At 40.5% G+C, this 23,673-nt stretch overlaps 1 protein-coding gene across 2 annotated transcripts in view; it reads right to left on the reverse strand.

Moving 5' to 3' along the window:
• Positions 1-4,218: 4,218 nt before the first annotated feature.
• dspa (desmoplakin a) overlaps positions 4,219-23,673 on the reverse strand; it is a 43,333-nt gene continuing 23,878 nt past the window's right edge. Inside the window, exons 7-24 of one of the 2 annotated variants that reach the window (XM_056266393.1) lie at positions 22,131-22,298; positions 21,476-21,580; positions 19,921-20,016; positions 19,083-19,208; positions 18,849-19,001; positions 15,842-15,996; positions 15,626-15,752; positions 15,358-15,544; positions 14,347-14,666; positions 13,956-14,134; positions 11,793-11,931; positions 11,030-11,223; positions 10,746-10,908; positions 10,411-10,494; positions 10,216-10,323; positions 9,738-9,836; positions 7,124-8,950; positions 4,219-6,798 (exon numbers count right to left, since the gene is read on the reverse strand). In XM_056266393.1, the coding sequence (XP_056122368.1) occupies positions 4,327-6,798; positions 7,124-8,950; positions 9,738-9,836; positions 10,216-10,323; positions 10,411-10,494; positions 10,746-10,908; positions 11,030-11,223; positions 11,793-11,931; positions 13,956-14,134; positions 14,347-14,666; positions 15,358-15,544; positions 15,626-15,752; positions 15,842-15,996; positions 18,849-19,001; positions 19,083-19,208; positions 19,921-20,016; positions 21,476-21,580; positions 22,131-22,298 (6,702 nt within the window). In that variant the 3' untranslated portion in view covers positions 4,219-4,326. The remainder of the gene's footprint in view (positions 6,799-7,123; positions 8,951-9,737; positions 9,837-10,215; positions 10,324-10,410; positions 10,495-10,745; positions 10,909-11,029; positions 11,224-11,792; positions 11,932-13,955; positions 14,135-14,346; positions 14,667-15,357; positions 15,545-15,625; positions 15,753-15,841; positions 15,997-18,848; positions 19,002-19,082; positions 19,209-19,920; positions 20,017-21,475; positions 21,581-22,130; positions 22,299-23,673) is intronic. The other variant, XM_056266403.1, reaches the window with a different exon arrangement.

Consider the following 23,673-nt stretch of genomic DNA (forward strand, 5'->3'; position numbering starts at 1 on the left):
CGAGTGAGAGCTGGTAGCGGGGAGTCAGACAGAGTTTAACAGCAGAGCAGAGACAGCACGTTATATCTCTCCTTTCATGTTGTACGGCGTGGGTTACGGCCATAACAGTAATCCTGCAGTTCTTGAATAAAGCCTTAGAAGGAGGAAGAATCCGTCTGTTTACTTCTTAGTAGCGAAACGCTACAGTATATTTACAGTTGAATGCATAAATACTAGGTGTACAGTTTTCTGAACCCAAATATGACCAACTATTCAGTGTTATTTACAACATGAAGATATTCTGGTATATGTGGAGGGCATGTAGGCCTATTATGATTTAACGAAATTAAAGGATGCAAAGTCATGGTGAAATGTGCAAAAACAGGTTGTTCCCAGAGGCGTAGAGGACAGGCACGGATTTTAAATCAATAATAGGTTAGAAATGTTTCCAGGGACCTCCTTCCTATTAAACCCGCAGTTAATGTGGTGGAGTAATAATGAGTAATAAGCACAATATTTTATTGGCACAACCCCATCTGTAAATATGGACAATTAAAAATACAACACAGCACAGCTCAAACTTAAGTTGTTGACAGAAACAAACATCTGTGGATCGGTCGCATTTTATAACATTCAAAAATAATGTAAAATACCGGTAAATAAAAATAAATGTTTATATAGTTCCCCTCACTCCACAACAATCCTTAGAATCAAACGGTAATCAATCCTATTCAGAAAAAAAAAAACAAGAATGAAAAATGTAAGCTATATAGCCTGAAATATACATAAGTTATAGAGGTATTACAAAAAAACATTTATTTTATAGCCTAAACTAGTTAATTTAAAGTGAAACTGAAACTGGCGTTGGGCTCCTCTTTTGGCACGAATCCACATTTTTACATATTCACAAGAATATGCGAACATGCGAAAATCCGAATTTGGATGCTTAACTATGTTAACAAGGCTTTAGGCTATAGCCTAGCCTCTATAGTGTCCCAATATCCACGTAAAACAGTAAATCCTTCACATGCACAATGTAGGAATAACACCAGTGTGACTGACGGTAAGGTGGTGCTCACCGGTGTTGCACAATATAGCCCATTTCAATTCAGCCGAATTACTTTTTCTTTTGTCACAAAAATGAACCGAAACTCGAAAACCGAAAGCTAATTTGCCTCACATCATGTGAGAGAACCTCGTCTATAAAAAACAGTGTCCACTTTTGAACTCTACGTTTTGCTTATTTGACATTAAATGCACTATAACTTTGGAATATAAGTCGCAGTTTCAGATGATTTAAATACGCGACTCGTTTAAAATACGTTTTCAAATTATTTCGCGGACCCCACTTTGAGAACCCCTGATTTAAAGTTTTAACTGGAACTTTGCGCAGAAATGAGACGGGTCTAACAGAACAGAGATTAATATTATTAACTATCTCTTCATGGATGCACACAAATGAAATAATCATTGCTATTGTGACCATTCAGTGCTTGAACAAGACTCTATGGTGCTTTAGTGGAATACACTTCGCTTTGGAGTAAACGTAGGATTTTCGTCATGACCAATTAAAACATTTGAGGTTGCATTTAATTCCCCACACATGCATGTTTTCTAGATACATGCAACAAGTCCAAAACATTACTCATTAATTAACTGTGTCTGCTAAAACAAGACAAACATCAGTATGTTGTATTGATACAAACAGATTATATTATGTATCTAAGAATAAACACACGTTTTTGTGCTGGTATCTTGGCTGGTTTAGGCCTATCATGAATATTTTTTTAATATTCTTCATATTCCCTGTGGTGGTCCGTTCATTGCAGCGACAGGAAACAATTTTTCCTTTAAAGGTCAATATTTGCCTCCCAATTTGATTTCCATGTGTATTTTAACCTTTATAAAGCCTTTTTCTGACCTCATCAAATGTAAGCATCATCTTTTATGTCAAATTCCTACATTTAATCTATAACTGTAATTAGAATAATAAGAAACTATTGGGATGTCACCATCAAATGAAACCAGTATCAGCAACATCTGCAAAAAGTGGCACAGAATCTGCATCTGAAGTACTTTTGGTTACACTTTATTTTAAGGTGTCCATATTACAGTGAAATTATACATTTAAGTACTGAGTAATAATAATTAACTACTTGTACTTACTTTTGGGTTAGGATTAGGGGAGAGTTGCCTGTAATTATGCACAATATATCGTAATTACTGTAACTATACATGTAACGTGTAACAAGGACACTATAAAATAAAGGGTTACACTTTATTTTATCATTGTTACAGTGTAATTATATATTTAAGTACTCAGTAATATTAATGAACTACATGTACTATAGGGTTTGGGCAGGATTAGGATTTGATAATTTACATTAAAATGCACTATACAAACTTAAATGGTTGTAATTCAAGAATGCTTTGGAATATAGACCTAAGTTTGGTCTTGTTTTAAAGAAAACAATCAGCAGATTATTACTAAAGTGAAAGCACTTCAAAAAATTAAAGTATGAAAAAGTTATGGAAGTTATAATTTACAGTAAATCAAATATACTTTATTAATATTTTTTTTAATATAAAATAAATATTTTACAAAATATTTTTTTTACTATAAAATTACTATAAAATGAAAGCTATATATCTAACCAAGTTGTGTTCCAAATTTAAAGTTGATATCACAAAAATTGAAGTTCCCATGAGAATTTGTTTAGGCGTTATACCAAAAATAGCCACCGGGTGCCATTGAATTCCATTGAATTTAATTGTATGCATTCTGCCATAACAAATTAATACATTTCTATCCAAATATCACTTCTGTCACTAAATATGGAACCTTGAGACTCAGACCTTTCTGACAATATGTGTTTTGTCAAGATTAGAAAAGGTTTTGATAATAAATTATGAAAGATGATGCCCAAAAGGGGAGGGGCCTAATAAAAAATACAGTTTCTATGGTAACGCAACGTCCAATTTCAAAACGGTTTTCACAGGATGAATTCTGAGTTCGTAACCTTTCAAATGATACCTAATTTATGATACCTACTAAAATATGTGATATAATAATAATAATAAAAAAATTATATATATATATATAATATATATTATACTTTTTAGAGGACTTCTTACTTTACTTTTTAAAATATAATTTTATCTTTTTTTATTGACAAATACTAGATTATGTTTTATTATGAACTTTTAGCACTAAAAACCAAAGTTTCAATTATTAAAAGTGTGTGTGTCAACTTTTTGTGACAAAGGTCAGAACCTCCTGTAATGACGTCGATTTTTTGAGGCGCACTCTTGTCATAAATTCATATATTACTGTTCATTCATAATTTGTAAGAAAAAAACAGCACTAAAATATCTATTTAGGAGTCTTAGACCTTTCCAACGATATATAGTTTGTCATGACTAGATTAGGATTTAATAGTAATATAGTGAAGTAAATTTAGGTTGCCCGTATACGGGCAGGTGACAGTTAAGCATCTCATGTTGTAGTAATGCATTTACACATGAGGCATGCTGTCATAATACTAACCAATCAGACCTCAAACGTACTGCGTTTCTAAAGGAGCATCTTACACTATAACCCGTTACGAAAAACATTATATTTCATGTAATTTTAGTCAGTAGTTAATCACATACTAGCACAAATTACAACCCTGACTCTCATAGGATTTAGTTGCAAAGAAAGGTGTGAAGAGTAAAAGGAAATTTCAAATGTGATGCTATAGAAATAATTTGGACTTATAATAAGTAAGAGAGAGAATGGTAGTTTATATTTCAATAGTTTTTATTGTTTAAATTGCTCCATATAAACACAATCAGATCAAATATTAATTCATTATAGGCAAAATATATGATTTCTACTTTGAAATTAGTAGATGCCACGTCAGCAGACGATTCAGATAAAAGAGTACATGTTTCTAACTTTGTAATCGGCTTTGTGCGGCAATGCTTGTTACATTTCTTGGATAGAAGTGTCTGCTAAATGAATAAGTGTAAATGTAAAATGTAAATAAAACATGCAAAAAGGAAAATATTTGAAACCAATCGGAATAAACCAAATAAAGAAGATGAAAACATTACGTCATGACAGATCTATAAATCCCCTTGTGTAAATAATGAAAAACACCATTACATTAATAATCTAAAAGACATCTTAAACACCCAAGAAAATGTATCAGTGCTAGTGCTAGTAAGTAAAATAAGATGTGTTTAAAACAAGTCAATCTACATTCTGTATCCCAAACCCATACTGAAATCCTCCTGATTATAAAATCCTACTTAAATTTAAATTGTACACTCTAAGCATAGGCATCACGACTAGCCGTATAGCTAAGATGAGGTGTAGCTGTAAGAAACAGAGGAGGTGTAGTCAACACTGCCTCTACGTGATCCACTTCTCGAGCCGGTGCGAGATCCGGTGCGAGAGCCCGGTCCTGACGACACGTTGTACGGGCTGCTTATGCCTTTAGTTGACATGGAGGTAGCCTGGAGCATCTTCATGCCATTGGTCTCCTCCACCATGCAGTTATCCATGGCCTCTTTGTATGAGATCTTAAGTTTGGTTTTAGGACAGGTGAGGTTCTTAATGTAGTTCCTCGTGTCCTGCAGCTTCTGTGCCCCTCTGCCGTCAAGCCATGCTCTTCGGATAGACTCCTCGATGCTCAAGCGGTGGCCGTTTACTGGCTCTATAAGTCCACCGGTCAGGTACTGGAACTCCAGAAACCTCTGCCCTGCCTCGTAAGGCAACCACTTCTCCTTCATGGCCTCAGCGGCAGAAAGTCTCCTCTTGGTCTTCACATCCTCAAACCCTGCATACGCCTTCTGTGCTGGCTTTAGCTTGACAGCCATGTCTTCATCAATAATGCTTTGTTTTACAGCATCATTCAGAGAGAGTCTCTGGCCAGTGGAAGGATTGATAATTCCTCCAGTGCAAACCTGGGCTTCCAGGAGGCGCTGAGCGGTGAGGTTGTCCAGTATTCCCCGCCGCTGTGCCTCGGAGATGGTTATCTTCTCTAGTGTCTCGGAGTCAAAAATGGCCCCCACGGGACTGTGGTCATCAAATATATCAGATGGAGGGGAGAGTGTAATGGATACACTGGCAAAGCGTTTGCGGACGGTTGGAGATGATGGCGTGGGACTACTGCAAGTAGCAATATCTTCAGGACTGCTGGAGCAGATGGCGAGCTCCGAACTATTGCTTTTACTTGTGATCAGCGCTGCAAACTCAGTGAGTGTCACAGTCCCGGCACGGTACTTCTCCAAGGTTTGTCTATCTATAATCCCCCTCTCTAGGGACTCTTGAATGTCATACTGGTTTCCAGTTTTGCGATCAACAAGCAAACGTCTGCTTCCGTCAGAAGTTTCGATGGTGATCTCCTCCCACTCGCACTCTTGTTCGGACAGCTCCAGAAAAGTGTCGTAGTCGATCAACTCTCGGTGGAACGCTTCTCGGACGGTCATCTCTTTGCCGGTGTCGGGGTCTACGATCACCACTCTCCTCTTGCGAAGTGTGTTCTTTTGAGAGGTCACCTGCTTCGGCTTCTGCTTGTCCTTCAAAGGCAAAAGGATGAGCCCCGTCTTAGGATCTGTGATGCACCGCTTTTTCAAATCCAGATACGTGAGGTTTTCATGGGTGTTGGGGTCAAAGAAACCTTTGGTGTCGTCGCCATCATACGACAAAATCTCATTCATTTCACGGCCAAAGTAGCCTTTCCTGTACGCCACTTCCACATCAATTCGATGGCTCCCTTTGGGATCTATGATGCCGCCACTGGCAATCTGAGCTTCCAGCAGTCTAATTCCGTGACCTTTCTCTATGACCTCCTTCTCAATAGCTTGAAACAGTGAGATTATGTTTCCTGTGGCAGGATCTTTGTATCCGGTCACGGCCTTCTCAGCAGAGAGTAGCTTGTCTTTAAACTCCTTTCCCACAAGAGCTCTCCTCCACGCCTCTTCCACCGTCATGCACACATTGTTGACCGGATCGATTATGAAACCAGAGGCAGCCTGGGCCTCCAGGAGCTCCAGTGTGGTTCCCCGTCGAATCAGACCTTCTTTCATAGCCTGGTAAAAGGGAATGACCCTATTCTTGGCCTCATCGAAGATACCAGCGATGCACGCAGAGCCACCCAGGTACGATCTGAGTCTGTACTCGATATCTTCGCCTGTTAGTTTTCCTTGGTTTATTTTATCCAAATCTGTTTGATCAAGCAAGTCGGAATCCACTAGCTCCGTGAGCGAGACCTCTCCACGCAGACCTTTCACTGTGAATTTCTGGACGCTACCCTCACAGGCAGGCTTGGAAACCTCAACCGTCTGCGTATTCTTACAGGTACAGGTTGCGACCGGACGCTGTTGCAACCTCCTCAGTTCAATTTCCAAAGTCTCCTTCCTTCGGGAGAGCTCCAAGATTTCCTTGTCCGAGGTCTGAAGACGATTCTTGTAGCGGTCTTCCACACTCCTCAGCTCAGCGGTCAATCTTTGGATCTCGCTCAGAAAGGAGGCCCTGTCTCTCTCAACTTTGTCTTTATCTACCTCACTCTGTCTGATCTGCCCCTCTTTTAACTCGTATTGGCTTTTCCAGTACTTGAAATCCTTGGTAAGTCGATCAATTTCCTCCTGGAGACGCTGCTTCTGCTTCGTCTCAGATTCCAAGGAGAGTTTGATGCGCCTGAGCTCCTCCTCATATCGCTGCTGCTTGTCTTTGTCCTGTTGCGAAAGCTTCAGTTTGATTAAAAGACTATCTCTCTCTTGCACAATCTCTTTGTAGTTGGCATCAGATCGCTGGATGACCATGGAAGTCTGGAAACAGAAAGAGAAATATTTCTGATTATGATTCATTTAGAGGATTTAACAAAGGAAATATTTATGTATCACACAATTAAAAAATTTATGATTCAAAAATGGTTAGAATAAAACAACAAAAATTAGGAGACCAGAGAAAATATGAAAAAAGATTGCAACCATGCAGTGTTATGCAGAAAATGTCCTTTAAAGGTCATTCAAAGATTATGCAGCAAAGCGTTACCCAGCAAAGCCATTGTGATATAACTTAAAATGGTGATGTATTTTTGATTCAACTGATTTAGAAAAAAAAAAATCAGTTGTGTCGCTCATAAAAAAATACCTCCGTGAATTGCTTTTGGATTCGGGCAATTTCCACCCTTAAACTTTCCCTCTCTTTAGTCAGTTCATTGATTAGTTCCTGCAGTTCCAGCGCTCTGTTATTGCTGGTTTGCAGCTGGAACTGAATGGCAGACAATCGGGAAGCACTTTCAATGTCGATGGTGCTCAAGCTTCTCTTCACATCGTCTCGCTCCAGTCGCGCACTCCTCAGCTCCTCCTCAAGCCGCAGACGCTCCTTGGTAAGATTCTGAGTGAGGCTCTGCAACTTCTCAATCTCGTTGGTGCTCTCATTTAGCGCTCGACTCTTCTCCTCTATGGTCTTGTAGAGGGAATCGTTTCGTTGATTGGCCTCACGGACAAGGGCTTGTTCCCGTAGAAGCTGCTGTTGCAAAGGTTTCAATTCTGCATTCACTTTGGTCAGACTCTCTAAGTTGATTTTGTACTCCTTCCGGATCCTCTCCAACTCCTCTTTAGAGCTGCGAAGCTCCAGCTCATACTTGCGTCCAGAAGCACTTTCCTGCTCCTTATGGACCTGTAGAGTGGTGATGGTAGTGGTGTATTCCCGGCACATCTGGTTCACCCTCTCTAGCTCCGTTTCCACCCTTTTCCTCTTCGTGAGGTCATCCTGATTATTCCTCTTCTCCTTCTCCAGTTCAGCCTGCAACTCGTTCACCTTGGACTGCAGTTCACCGATGCGACTCTGCAGTCTGGTGGCATTCTGTTCCAACTTGCTCTTTTCATTTTTTTGCATCTCCATCTCTCTCTTTACCACCAGGAACTCTTGCTCAGAGATCTTTAACTTGTTAATGACCTCAGTGGTTGAAGTTTGTTTAGCGAGTATCTCAGCCTGAGACTGTCTGATGCTATGATTCTCGACCTCCATGGCTTTCCTCCGTCGGGTCTCGTCTTGTAGATTCTGGGTCAGCAAGGTAATCTCACGGGCCCTTTCCTGAGCAACTCTGTTGGCGTCCGCCAGTTCCACCCGGTGTCTTGTTTCAATCTCTTCCCTTTGATGCGTTACGAGCTGGATCTTTGTCTCCAGTTCCCTCTTGCTCCTGCTTTCCTCGCTCACCGAAGACCTCTGCTGAAGTGCGTCCTCTTCTGCTTTCCTCCGTGCCGCTTCTACGTGGGAGAAAGAAAGCTTCACCTTTCTAAGTTCATCTTCCAGGTCTCTTTTCTCAGAGGCTAACCTCTCCATCTGAAGCCTCAGAGTTGCAGATTCCTCATCCTTCTGCTGTGTTGTCTTGAGCACACTGGTCTTGGTGATGTGGATCTCAGATTCAAAAGTTTGCTTTAGGCTATTAATGTCCTGGCTCAACTGCGATCTTACCTTTGAGGTCTCAGCTTCTGCTGCACTCCGCCGGGAGGCCTCATCATCCAGCTGTAATCTTAGCCGCTCAATCTCCCGCTCTTTGTCTTTGATGGCCCTTTCAAACTGGCTTTTGGACATGCTGAGCTCGTCCAGTTCCTTCTGTCTCTTGCGGATAGCAAGCTCGTACTCGTCCTGCTGGGTGGTGTAGCGCTCCTCAGCCAGCCTCCGCTTGCGCTTCTCCTCCTCAATGAGAAACGTGAGGCGGGACATCTCGTCTTGTAAGCCCTTCAGCTGATTCTGGGTGCTGTCCAGGCTTTCCTGAGTAGCACTGCACTGCCTAGCCTGGGTTCTCTTCCCCTCCTCCAGAGATATAAGCTTCTCTTTGGACTGGGTCAGCTCCAGCCGATAGTGAGTCATACTATCCTCCAGTGACTTGTTCTTCCGGGTTTGATCGTCAAGGTTCTCCTTGTGACGTCTCAGATTCTCCTCCATAATCCCAATTTCAGTCTTACATCTCTGTTTAAAAAGAAAATTCCATATTAAGTAGAGGTAGTAAACCAAAATAAATAAAATACTAAGTGAATGCAATATAACCCTGCCAATTATTTCTCACTTCTAAGAAAGCATTTGAGCATTGCACTTCCTTCTTGTTTCCTGTTTGTACTACACTTGGCATCAGCACTACTAATATGCAGCCTTGACCCTATACCTGCTAACTTGACTCATTTGTAGCGACTGATCTGTAGTGTCCTGAACAAGTGTCCTTCAATCTAGCACTGGGAAAATCTAGCTGTGGTGAAAATCAAGTTTATATGTGGTGTTTTAAATATGCTTTAAGACAAAACATGTTCAAATTAATAAGTCAACACCATTGCTGAGTATTTTCTTCCTACGTATACTATTTTTACTTAAATTTTAAATGTTAACCTCTTACAAATTTTAGTATTTTTATAGTTGTATTAATATTTTGAAAAAGCTTATTTAGTTTTCATGTTAATGTGCTTTTGCCATATTATTATTATTAGTAGTAGTAGTATAGCTATTTAGGCTTAATTTATTTTCATTTCAGTTCAACCTTTTTCAGTTTATTGCAAAGGCAACATTTCTAATTTTCGTTTATTTTTTCAACAAATACTTTTAATAGTATTAGTTTTAGTTAACGTTAATACCCCTGCTTACAAAAGCCAACCAAATCAATTCATTTCTATGTAATTTGGCACTGGCATCTCATTAACTGTCTCGTATATTATATTATTTGGAAAGATATATTCACAACACATCTTGTCTGAGACACAACGCTTACCATTAAGTCCTCCATGTTATTCTGCATTTCCCCAAGGTATTTGCAGTAGTCACTTGAACGTGTCAAGAGCTCTATGTAGTGTGACTGCAGCTCCGTGGCCTTTAGGGAAACAGTTATAAGTCAGTGAAGGTATGTTGAATACGGATACACTCAAAATAAAGTTAATCAGGGGAACTGTGATGTTAAAGAGATCATTTACTCACCCTAAAGTTGTTCCAAACCAAAGAATTTCTTTCTTCTGCTGAACACAAAAGATGATATTTTGAAGAATGTCAGTAACCAAACAGTTGACCGGACCCATTGATTTCCTTAGTAACTGTTTGGTTACCCATATTTTTCAGTATCTTCTTTTGTGTTCAGGAGAAGAAAGAAACTCATACAGGGTTGGCACACCTTGAGGGTGAGTAAATGATGACAGAATTGTGAACTGTCCCTATAGTTGACGATGTTGAGTGCAGCATGTGAAAGGTTTGGTTACCTCCTGCCTGAGTTCAGTGGTTGGAGACTGAAGCATAGTCTTCTTGATGGGAATGTTGAGCAGCGTCTCCAATCCTGCGCTGTAGGACGCCAGCTGGAGCTCATAGTCCTGTCAAAACAGAGATCCGGGACCTCAGCCTTCTGCAACGTTTCTACATGTACTTGTAATAAGCAATACAGCAAATACGAGTCTCACCTTTATGGAGGCAGCACATATGTCTGAGTCTTTGACCACATCATCCACTTTTTCTTTCTTTCCTTTTATCTCAGAATACAGCGCCTGTTCATTGACAAAATAGTTTTCTCAATAGGACATATTTTATCCAAGTCAGGGTTACATAATTAACTGAAACGTGTGTATTTTACTTCAGACTTTCAAACATTTATTTCTCATTTTCATTTATTTTAACTTGATTCACTAAAATAACTAAAAACTGAAATAAAAATTAATTTAAAAAAACTGACAAAACACAAATTTTTTGACTAAAAAAAAATTACAAAAACAAACATCAGCGAGTGTATTGGACTGACTTTTTGCTGTTCCAGGTGTTTAATTAAATTTTCCAAGCTGCTGAATTTAGTAATCTGGAAGGCATCTTGCCGCTGACTTGTTTCCTGAATCCATTTGTTGATTATGGAGCTTGATTGCTTGTAGTGATTCAGCTGTTTCTCCTGTTTATCCAGGTCCCAGACCCTGACAAACAAGCAAGGAATGGATTACAACTATAATTATGCTGTGATGCTTTCTACAACAGTCGTGCATGTTGATATTCAAGAAGAAGAAGAAGAAGAAGAAGCAGCACATCTCTCCACACCTGCTGTCAATCTGAGCCACAATCCTGCGCCAGCGGTCAGTCATCGTTCCCACTTGCTCTGAGTATCTGGACAGGTCCACGTCACACTGATGGAACGATTTGTCGATTTGACCGTTCCAGTGAACAGCCTTGGACAGCTCCGACTCCATAGTCTTCAAAACACCCTTCTTCTTCTCCAGATCTGCTTTCATGCTCTGCATGGCACAAGACATCACATTAAATGAGACATATCATGTGACATACTCTATCATTTGGAGTCACAAGGAGCCATTTGTGGAGACAAATGCATTATAAATAACCTCTTAAAGTTAGGATGAACTCCAACTTGTCTTAAATCCCAAAAGTTAAGATATTCAATGAGATATTCCCTGTGTTTCGTGTGTTCTGTGTTCTAGGACTTTTACATTGATGTGTATTTTCTCCTCCTATATTAGTTCCTGTTTTACTTTGTTTCTATAGTTACCCTTGTTGGTTACCATAGCGATTGATTTCTATCACCTGTGCCTTGCTAAGGCCCTGATATACTCACGCCGAAGTTTACTGTTAGCGAACATCCGGATCTGGATTCAGGTTATGATGACAGCCACTATTTAAATTCTATTTTGGAAACAATAATTCTATAGGTAGATTGCATAACACTCCAAATGTGTTTAGGGTCAAAATGACTCTAAATCATGGAACGGGTCTCATACACACACTGATTAGAAAAAGACAAGGTGTCTTATTAAGAGTTTAGATATATAAACTCAAATATTAAGTTCACCTTCAGAGTCATGCGGTATCTGTCCACTTCATTCAGATCAAGAGAAGAAGTCTCTTTTTCTGTAAGACGAGCTTCGTGGACTTTAATGATGTCCTCAGCCTGCAGGAGGCTCTGGATCAGGGCTTGAAGAGCAGTGAGCCTGGAAACACACACAAACACCTATGAAACACCACTCATGATTGTTGCATAGGTTCATTTCCCAGAAATGTATAAGTCTACTCTGCTCTGATTGGTCAGATGGCCCAGTCTGTTGTGATTGGTCTACTCTGCTCTGATTGGTCAGATGGCCCAGTCTGTTGTGATTGGTCTACTCTGCTCTGATTGGTCAGATGGCCCAGTCTGTTGTGATTGGTCTACTCTGCTCTGATTGGTCAGAAGACCCAGTCTTCTGTGATTGGTCTGCTCTGCTCTGATTGGTCAGAGAGCCCAGTCTGCTGTGATTGGTCTACTCTGCTCTGATTGGTCAGATGGTCCAGTCTGTTGTGATGGGTCTACTCTGCTCTGATTGGTCAGATGGCCCAGTCTGTTGTGATTGGTCTACTCTGCTCTGATTGGTCAGATGGCCCAGTCTGTTGTGATTGGTCTACTCTGCTCTGATTGGTCAGATAGCCCAGTCTGTTGTGATGGGTCTACTCTGCTCTGATTGGTCAGATGGCCCAGTCTGTTGTGATTGGTCTACTCTGCTCTGATTGGTCAGATGGCCCAGTCTGTTGTGATTGGTCTACTCTGCTCTGATTGGTCAGAAGACCCAGTCTTCTGTGATTGGTCTGCTCTGCTCTGATTGGTCAGAGAGCCCAGTCTGTTGTGATTGATCTACTCTGCTCTGATTGGTCAGATGACCCAGTCTGTTGTGATTGGTCTACTCTGCTCTGATTGGTCAGATGGCCCAGTCTGTTGTGATTGGCCTACTCTGCTCTGATTGGTCAGAAGACCCAGTCTGTTGTGATTGGTCTACTCTGCTCTGATTGGTCAGAAGACCCAGTCTTCTGTGATTGGTCTGCTCTGCTCTGATTGGTCAGATGGCCCAGTCTGTTGTGATTGGTCTACTCTGCTCTGATTGGTCAGAAGACCCAGTCTGTTGTGATTGGTCTGCTCTGCTCTGATTGGTCAGATGGCCCAGTCTTCTGTGATTGGTCTACTCTGCTCTGATTGGTCAGATGGCCCAGTCTGTTGTGATTGGTCTACTCTGCTCTGATTGGTCAGATGGCCCAGTCTGTTGTGATTGGTCTACTCTGCTCTGATTGGTCAGATGGCCCAGTCTGTTGTGATTGGTCTACTCTGCTCTGATTGGTCAGATGGCCCAGTCTGTTGTGATTGGTCTACTCTGCTCTGATTGGTCAGAAGACCCAGTCTGTTGTGATTGGTCTGCTCTGCTCTGATTGGTCAGATGGCCCAGTCTGTTGTGATTGGTCTACTCTGCTCTGATTGGTCAGATGGCCCAGTCTGTTGTGATTGGTCTACTCTGCTCTGATTGGTCAGATGGTCCAGTCTGTTGTGATTGGTCTACTCTGCTCTGATTGGTCAGAAGACCCAGTCTTCTGTGATTGGTCTGCTCTGCTCTGATTGGTCAGATAGCCCAGTCTGTTGTGATTGGTCTGCTCTGCTCTGATTGGTCAGATGGCCCAGTCTGTTGTGATTGGTCTACTCTGCTCTGATTGGTCAGATGGTCCAGTCTCTTGTGATTGGTCTACTCTGCTCTGATTGGTCAGATGGCCCAGTCTGTTGTGATTGGTCTACTCTGCTCTGATTGGTCAGATGGCCCAGTCTGTTGTGATTGGTCTACTCTGTTCTGATTGGTCAGATGACCCAGTGTTCTGTTGTGATTGGTCTACTCTGCTCTGATTGGTCAGATGGTCCAGTCTGTTGTGATTGGTCTACTCTGCTCTGATTGGTCAGATGGTCCAGTCTGTTGTGATTGGTCTACTCTGCTCTGATTGGTCAGATGGCCCAGTCTGTTGTGATTGGTCTACTCTGCTCTGATTGGCCGGAAGAAAACTCAAGACTACAATGGAGCCATTTCAGGGAGTTCAAAAACACTGACACTGATATAGAGAATAACGTTGGAACTTTGCAGAGCTTTTTCATGCTCAAATAGCAACATTACACACTAAAGAAAGATGAACATGACGAAAAGCAGAATAGGTCCTTGTAAAATGTTCTTGCCTCTGGATATATGCTGCTGAAAATCCTTGCAGACTGCCCAGCTTCTGGTTGATGAGGTCCAGTTCAGAGCGCAGGTACCGCGTCTGCTCTTGGTTAGTGCTTCCCTCCAGCTCTCTTAAAATCCTCTCCCTCAGATGCAGGTACTCGTCCTGGATGGTGTCCAGATCATGATGTACACCCTGATGAAACAGATCGTTATGCAAATGTGCTTAGTAAATAAAAAATTAACTTGCTATATGGTTATGAGGCAACTGTTATACGATTATGCTGGAATAATAATGCTGGAAATCCAAATATTGGCTGATAATCGGCTTGGGCAATACATTGGTCCATCACTGGTTGTTCCAGCAGACTATGCTACTGGTAGTGATGTTTAAGTGTGTGGTTGTACCTGCAGCAGCACAAGTCTCTGTGAGCACTGCTGTACACCGTTCTCCTTCAGAGGCACGTGGAGATGCTGAATCAAGCCGGCCTCCGCTCCCTCTAGTCTGCGTCTGAGAGCGCTCAGGTCTGACATGAGACTGACGTTCAGCCCCGAGGTGACCGTCTTCCCAGTCGTCACCACCGGTTTCCCAGTTGTCCCCGGTTTCCCAGTTGTCCCCGGTTTCCCAGCTGTCATCGTGTTTTCAGTTGTCACCGTTGTTCCAGTTGTCACCACGATCTTCCCATCTGTCTGCACATTCCCCACACCACCTTTCCCCCCTTTATCCCCTGAAAGACAAATACAACTCCTTTGTAAAGCAAGAGTAATTAAATGAAGTCATCCTAAATCAGGGATGGGCAACTTCAGTCCTGTATATGTAAGCAAAAAGGTACGAGAGTATCAATATGTATCAATGCAACTTTCATGAAGTAAAATCAATAAAAGCCTCGTCCCTAGTCCCTGACTGTGAACAGCAACAGAAGTTACATTATTTCGCCATTGGATGGCGGCAAAGACGGTCTTTATGAGTGAGTCAGTCATTCAGAAGACTTTTATATTGAAAGGACTACAACTTGTTGTGAACATGAAGAAGCAAGACACAGTGTATCGCCAACGGGAAAACCCCTTGACTGTTAAAAGGACAAGATATCAGCGGACATTCAAACAGATTTTGTATCACGAATATAGGACTGACCTGAAGGAAAATACTATATCTACTGTAAATGCAGGGACACTTGCTTACTAGATCTCTCACAATACTCTAACGTTACACTATAAGCTTCAATGAACAATATCAATGAGAACATGTGTTTGCGTTGCTAAGAGTGGTTGCTAGAGTCGTTGGGTGAAGCGGTTATAGGCGTGTTTTATCATGAATAAAACGCACCTATTGACCAATCAGAATCAAGGACTGGGACTAACCGTTTTACATGAATTAGTACATGTGACTGGATGTGTTGAACGTGTCTTTGGTCTTACTATAGTTGGGCAGCTGGATCACCAGCTGGTCGTAATGGGATTGTGCTCCAGCGTACTGCTGCTCCATCTTTCTCTTGTCTTCATCGCCAAACATCTCAGAGCCGAGACTGTGACGCATGAACTCCTGGTAGTGAATCTCCAGGCTCTTAATGATGTTGCGATACTCCTCAGGACGCATTTGTGACAGCTAAAACAGACAAAAGATTCAGTAAAGCACCCATAGATGGAGACATTGGTGACTGGAGGGCAGTAAGCTCTCATCTCCTACCATTGTGAGCGTGAGGGAGTTGATGTGCTGAAAGTCCTTCATGCAGTACTGCCAGGATATCAGACTCTTGATGTTGATGAACAGCTGACTCCAGATGGACATGATGGCTTCATAGTACTGCTCGTTCCTGTCAGACAATCAACGAATCAATGCATTTCTGCTCTATGACACTGTCAGCTGCTCTGTGATCTGTGTGCATGTGTGTGTTTGTCGTACTTTTGTGCCAGACTGATGCTCAGAGGGTTCGGCGGTGGGATGATCAGACACACGGATGGTATCAGCATCTCCAGTCCTCCTGGTCCGGTGACATGCCACTTGCTGCGCTGCGTGTTGTCCTTCAGGATGCCTTCGTCGTTCTTCAGAATCCCCTTCTGTAACACACACACACACACACACACAGTGTTTCACAGGGGTTTGCAGAAACATCAGATATACATACACTCTGCGTTTACATACTAAATTTAGTTCTAGCGTTAAATGACACCTGAAACAACTAAACAAGGTCTTTGGGTTTACTTGAAAATCACAGCTGGAGGCTCGTGCGTTCAAGTCATGTTCACTCACATGAGCGCCTACACTAACTAAGAGTGGGACACACTGGATGTTCAATGAGAAACATGGCAGAATCAATGGATGCAACGTCTATAGTTGATGGTAATTCTCAGAAACTGACAAAGTTATTATGCGCTTGGTATATGCAGCAATTTTCTAGAAGTAGAGTTAAAAAAACCGCGGTAACACTTTATTTTACAGTGTCCTTGTTACACGTTACATGTAGTTACTATAGTAATAACTGTAAATTATGTATAAGTACATGCAACTAACCCTAACTCCACAGTGCATGTAGTTCATCATTATTACTCAGCACTTAAATGCTTAATTACACGGTAACACGGACACCGTAAAATACAGTGAAACCAAAATACCTTGCTGTATTTTTGTGTAGTTAATTAACGCTTCCCGCCATTGACAGAAATGTCCAACTTTCCATGTTTTCACTGTTATACATTAAGGGTCGCTCTTACACAACTTCTGAGAGAGTACAGAATCTCCGGATCAAAACAGGAGCAGAAACAAGCGATAAAAGCGTATTAAACCTGTGACAAGTCTGATCACAGCGATTCAGATCTGATCCAGAGAGAGCCGTTGTAAAGATATGAACCAGTCTTTTCAACCTCACAGTATCATTATTTCTGCCTTACAATCATTCATATTGATCACAGAAGTACTGGGAGAAAAGCGTATAGTTCGGATATAAACACTGATGTCTACGGTAGCAAATTTGAGTAAATCAGCTTTTAAAAGTAGGCTAAATTGACGCTTCAAATAAAGAGTGTATTAATTACATCGTTACACCAGTAGGGGGAGACACGTGACTGTTAAACATGTGTTTGTCATTGAATCATTCACTCAAGAGATTCGTTCAAAAATGCTGATTCATCTAGTAAAGAAACAAGTTTTTATGAGTGAGTCATTGAATCATTCACTCAAGAGATTCGTTCAAAAACGTCTTTATGAGTGAGTCATTGAATCATTCACTCAAGAGATTCGTTCAAAAACGTCTTTATGAGTGAGTCATTGAATCATTCACTCAAGAGATTTGTTCGAAAACGTCTTTATGAGTGAGTCATTGAATCATTCACTCAAGAGATTCGTTCAAAAATGCTGATTCATCTAGTAAAGAAACAAGTTTTTATGAGTGAGTCATTGAATTATTCACTCAAGAGATTAGTTCAAAAACGTCTTTATGAGTAAGTCATTGAATCATTCACTCAAGAGATTCGTTCAAAAACGTCTTTATGAGTGAGTCATTGAATCATTCACTCAAGAGATTTGTTCGAAAACGTCTTTATGAGTGAGTCATTGAATCATTCACTCAAGAGATTCGTTCAAAAACGTCTTTATGAGTGAGTCATTGAATCATTCACTCAAGAGATTCATTCAAAAATGTCTTTATGAGTGAGTCATTGAATCATTCACTCAAGAGATTCGTTCAAAAATGCTGATTCATCCAGTAAAGAAACAAGTCTTTATGAGTGAGTCATTGAATTATTCACTCAAGAGATTCGTTCAAAAACGTCTTTATGAGTGAGTCATTGAATCATTCACTCAAGAGATTTGTTCGAAAACGTCTTTATGAGTGAGTCATTGAATCATTCACTCAAGAGATTCGTTCAAAAATGTCCTTATGAGTGAGTCATTGAATCATTCACTCAAGAGATTCGTTCAAAAATGTCTTTATGAGTGAGTCATTGAATCATTCACTCAAGAGATTCGTTCAAAAATGTCTTTATGAGTGAGTCATTGAATCATTCACTCAAGAGATTCGTTCAAAAATGTCTTTATGAGTGAGTCATTGAATCATTCACTCAAGAGATTCGTTCAAAAATGTCTTTATGAGTGAGTCATTGAATCATTCACTCAATAGATTCGTTCAAAAACGTCTTTATGAGTGAGTCATTGAATCATTCACTCAAGAGATTCGTTCAAAAACGTCTTTATGAGTGAGTCATTGAATCATTCACTCAAGAGATTTGTTCGAAAACGTCTTTATGAGTGAGTCATTGAATCATTCACTCAAGAGATTCGTTCAAAAACGTCTTTATGAGCGAGTCATTGAATCATTCACTCAAGAGATTCATTCAAAAATGTCTTTATGAGTGAGTCATTGAATCATTCACTCAAGAGATTCGTTCAAAAATGCTGATTCATCCAGTAAAGAAACAAGTCTTTATGAGTGAGTCATTGAATTATTCACTCAAGAGATTCGTTCAAAAACGTCTTTATGAGTGAGTCATTGAATCATTCACTCAAGAGATTTGTTCGAAAACGTCTTTATGAGTGAGTCATTGAATCATTCACTCAAGAGATTCGTTCAAAAATGTCCTTATGAGTGAGTCATTGAATCATTCACTCAAGAGATTCGTTCAAAAATGTCTTTATGAGTGAGTCATTGAATCATTCACTCAAGAGATTCGTTCAAAAATGTCTTTATGAGTGAGTCATTGAATCATTCACTCAAGAGATTCGTTCAAAAATGTCTTTATGAGTGAGTCATTGAATCATTCACTCAAGAGATTTGTTCGAAAACGTCTTTATGAGTGAGTCATTGAATCATTCACTCAATAGATATAGTAGTCATATATGCAATTCAATAGATACAACACATCTATTGAATGACTGACTCATAAAGACGTGTGTGTGTCTGAAGGAGGAGACTCACCTGGTCCTGTTTGAAGTCACACAGAGCTTTGACCATGACCTGAGCGCTGCTCTTCTCCTCGGGGTAACGCGGCTTCAGACACACGATGCTCTTGGACTTGCTGACCAGCGTCTGCACCTGCCTCTTGCTCTCTATCATCCTCTCCTTCTCTTTCTACACACACACACACACACAGAGGATCCAGTGAGCACTGGTGTTTAACTCCACAGGTGTTTGGCTTTGCAGAAGTCGTACCTCCAGCGTCTTGAGCATTTCTGTGAGGTTCTCCAGAGGTGTGCTCTTGTCACAGGAGAACTTCTTACGGATCACCTCGTGGTCTTTCTGCAGTCTGGCGTACGTCTCGTTCGCCTCCTTGAAGAACTACAGAGGAGTACACACACCAATAAAACTTTACTCGGCTTCATGGCTTACTTTCTTCCAGAATAGAAATGCTGGATAACGGACGGGTTCAATGCAACTACACTGAAAAGGGACTGGGGCTTTGAGTTATTGTAATACGTGCATCAACTTCAAGTTTATAAGTTTCTAATAATTACAATTTATTTAAATTTAGCAGAAATGCTTTTAATGGTTTTAGGTAATGATAATAATCCTGAAATATGCAACGTTATTCCTTCAAATATTCATGCACTGTCACCTATACTTAGACAGTAGCTCAGTTATAACTGTGCATGTAAACATTATTAATGAGGACACAACATAATAAAGCTTACAATGTACATGAGGCCAATTTTAGAAGGAAATGTGTAGCTTGTCATTTATAAAATCACTTGCATTAAAATTATTATTATTTTGGGGCTCTAAAGTTTTTCTGATAATTTGTACAGTCGTTTTAGGCTTTCATCCAATACCTTGTCATGGAAACAAACTCATAAACCGTGATATAACTTCACAATGTTTTTCCCCCACACTAAGAACCTGTGTATGTCTCGTGGCTGTAATTGTTAAACCGTATTACAGATTTGGATGTTTTTGGTGGACTAGCTCGTACTGGTCAGTCACTGTGACACACGTGCAACGTGTTTCTCTGCTGTCACAATAATACACCGTATATCCAGTCCATAACCCTTACCTGGCTGTAGGCGGCGTTCTCCTTCAGGTGCACGTCGATGCACTTGGTGATCTGCAGTAGCCAGCTCCACTGGGTTTGCAGCGTGTCCATGTAAGCCTGACAGGGAACATCAGAAAGCATTACGGAAAGCAGACGCTTCAACTCATGTGAGCCTAATGCAACAGTCTAAAACAGATCTGAGTCTGCATACTGAGTGCTTCGGGATACATTTATAGATTCAAATTATTGCTATGTGATTGTCAACCAATTGAAAAGAGCCTCTATATGTGGCTCAGGATCAGTTTGCACTCGTTTCAGTGTTTGCTTGAGAAAAATCACAAGTCTGACATCGCACTAGCAAACCTGCACTCCCCGATCATAGCACAGATCACATGTTTGCACAGCTGTGGGACATCTGTAATGAGGAAGTTTGCAATTTAGTACGTCTATTAACTCTAAATGCAATACTGTATAACACACTACAGTCCGATTATAATCACGCACACTACACTGTTCTTTAGTATGTTAGTCAACACTTCAAAATAAGGGCACTTCTTTAAAACATGATGATTTATAATGTACTTTAAAGTAAAACTGTTCATTTGAGATCATTCATTTTAAAAGTGTGTGCTTATATGGCCTTTTAATATTACAGGTGAAACTCGAAAAATGAGAATATCGTGCAAAAGTTCATGTATTTCAGTAATCCAAATTAAAAGGTGAAACTAATATATTTACACATGCATGATTATACTTTTCAGAGGGCCGACATTTCTGTATTTAAAATCCTTTTTTTTATTATTGATTTCATGTCATATTCTAATTTTCTGAGATTTTTAATAATTTCATAAGCTATAAGACATAATATTCTAATATTCGATACACGATATTCTAATGTTTCGATTTTCACCGGTATATTATCTGTAACTCAGAAGTACAAGTACACACTCAATACAGTGAAGTGCACTTCTTTTTCCCCAAGGGAAAGATTATTTCATAGCAAATATTTGTACATTTCTTTAATAATTGATTGGAAATGTCGCACAGTAAGCGCAGTGTCATAACTGATCTGAGATGCGTGATATATGCTGGTTGGGGGTGGATATTTTTGTGGTGAATGGTGTTGTTGTTTGTTGTGGATGGGTACTGGGTGGGTGGATTATTTTGTGATGTTATTAGTACTAATTATGTGTCTTAAAGGGCCCTATTTATAAGCCAGGACTTGGCTTCTGGGAGGTCCTTTTCTTTTACAGAATGATTCTTTAAATCTGTAAACATGAACTCGTTGTGTTCTGTGAATGAATCTCCAGCACGCCTGTCACAGACACACACTTCTGTAACCAAGAACACACACTGTGGAGTTTTGGTGGACATGATGACATCACTACTGAGAGAGAGTCCTGATTGGCTAAAGAAAATAACAGCTGTGAGTCACATTTATAATAAATGATTCAAATCTCTTTTTCCGGCCCATTTCATCAGGAATCCAAAAGTCTCACAGGGATGCCAGATCTCACGGGTTGCCAGATCTCACGGGTTGGCCACACGTCTATCACGTCCCCGTCATGTTCCTCACCTGGATCTTATCTGACGCTGGGTGCTGGTTCTTCAGGAGGTTGTCCACCTTCGTCTTCAGCTTATTCAGGTCTTTCTCTTTCTCTTCCAGATCACTCATCAGTTTCTAGCGGGAAACACATACATTAGAAGCTAAAATCATGCGGGATAGTTTCAATAAATAGATGAATAGGTAACACTTTACAATAAGGTTCATTAGTTAACATTAGTTAATGTATTTACTAACATGAACTAACATTTGTTACATTATTTATTCATCTTTGTTAATGTTAGTATTAGTAAATGTTAATGTTAGTATTAGTAAATGTTGAACAAATACAACCTTTGATTGTAATAACGTATTAGTAAATGCTGAAATTAACTAAGATTAATAATTGCTGAAGTATTGTTCATTTTTAGTTCATGTTAACTAAGGTAGTTAAGTAATGAACCTTATTGTAAAGTGTTACCAATTAATACATGTATTGTTCATTGTTAGCTTATATTGCAGCTAATATGACCAAATTAACCCATGCTAAGGCTACTAGATAACTAGACTCGCTCGGCCTGTTGCACGGACTGCAGATGGATGGAGTTAGCGTGTGTGTGTGTGCGTGTGTGTGCGTGTGTGTGTGTGTGTGTGTGTGTGTGTGTGTGTGTGTGTGTGTGTGTCTCACCGAGTAGCTCTCCTGTTTGCGAGGGATGTAGGTGTCGATGTTCTTGTCGCCCCAGTCGAACACCAGCTCCTCCTCCTCCCGGTCGTTGACCCACATGATGGCCGTGGAGATCTCCTCGATGATGCCCTGCAGGTCCCGCAGCTGAGACACGCGCTGGTGAGACATTTTCTGTGTGTGGAGAGGGAGAAACGATCAGGCGTGTGTGTGTGTGTGGTCTCTGTGCAACCGCAGGATTCAGATCATGACGAGAGAAGGCTGAACAAAGGGTTGCTCTGCCTTTTATTTCATTCATGCATTTAAATTCATAGTGTTTTATTTAAGTAATATATTTCTTTTGTTACGTTTTGGACTAGTTGGTAACGCTTGCTTTTACAGTACAGGACTTACGTGTGTTAGTATTAGTAAATGTTAATGTTTACATTAACAAAAAGAGAGTTTTTTGTTAATGTAGAAAGTAGAAAGAGATATTAGAAAGTACTGGCTAATATAAGGTAAGTACATGGGTTAGGGGTAGGTTCAGGGTTAGTACCTAGTTATTACCCAGTAATTATAATTACTATAATAAGTACATAGTATGTAGTACATGGGTAACAGGACTGTACAAGGAAGCATTACCGACTAGTTTTGGCCACTAGAGGCCCTCATTGTGTTTCACTTCAGTTTCCCGCCAGTTTATCATGCGTTATTGTTCTCACCTGTGCCTCATTCATTTATAAGAGTTTCTTGCCTTCCTCGTGTTCGTTTAGTGGAGTCTTCGAAAAGTAGAAAATAGGCTGTTTACACAACACCGTTTTCATGCTAAAAACGTACTTTTTATGCGCTTTGGCCGTTCGTTTACACACAACTGCGTTTTGGGCGCCTGAAAACGCAAACTTTTGAAAACGGGTTTCAAAGTGCACGTTTTTGAGAACAGTCTCTGTGTAAACAACAAAAACGTGAATCTGTGAAGACGATACACATGCGTATTACGTGTTCAGTCTACAGTGTGTTATCGCCATCTACTGGCCTGGCAGCAGAATACAGCGCTTTCAGCCGTATCCGCGGATCCGAGTGAATGGGGATCGGTTTCACACTGGTGTCGTCTGTACGCGGGAAACTCAAAGGAGAAACGTCTCGGCTTTAAGCGTGTCGCTGTCGTGTAAACACACCCTCAGCTGCTCTGTTCCTGTTTTTTGCTCAGTGTTAGTTAGGTTGAGGCATCTCCAGTCTTTCTCCGGATTGATTTGCTCTGTTTGATTATCTGACTTTTATTATTTTGTTGTCCTTATTTCCTTAGAAGTTTTTTTATTTACCCTTTGGGGAAACATTATTTGCCCTTTGTTTCTAGACCCTCTATTAGTTTTTTTGTATCGAGTCCTTGGAGCATTTGGATCTTCAGTTTTTTTATTTACTTTCTGGACTAATTAAAGGAGGCATTAAGTGTGCTCCCTGACCCTGACTGAGCTCTGGTTTCTGCAACTGGGTTCTCGGTCTTCTCCTACACTCAGCCCTCACAGCCTTCATCTAACCTCGGTTCCTGCAACATTGGTGTTTAAGAAGTTAG

Source organism: Rhinichthys klamathensis, unplaced genomic scaffold (assembly GCF_029890125.1).
Source record: "Rhinichthys klamathensis goyatoka isolate OS25496 unplaced genomic scaffold, OSU_Roscu_1.1 h1tg000011l_1, whole genome shotgun sequence".
Taxonomy (NCBI): Eukaryota; Metazoa; Chordata; class Actinopteri; order Cypriniformes; family Leuciscidae; genus Rhinichthys; species Rhinichthys klamathensis.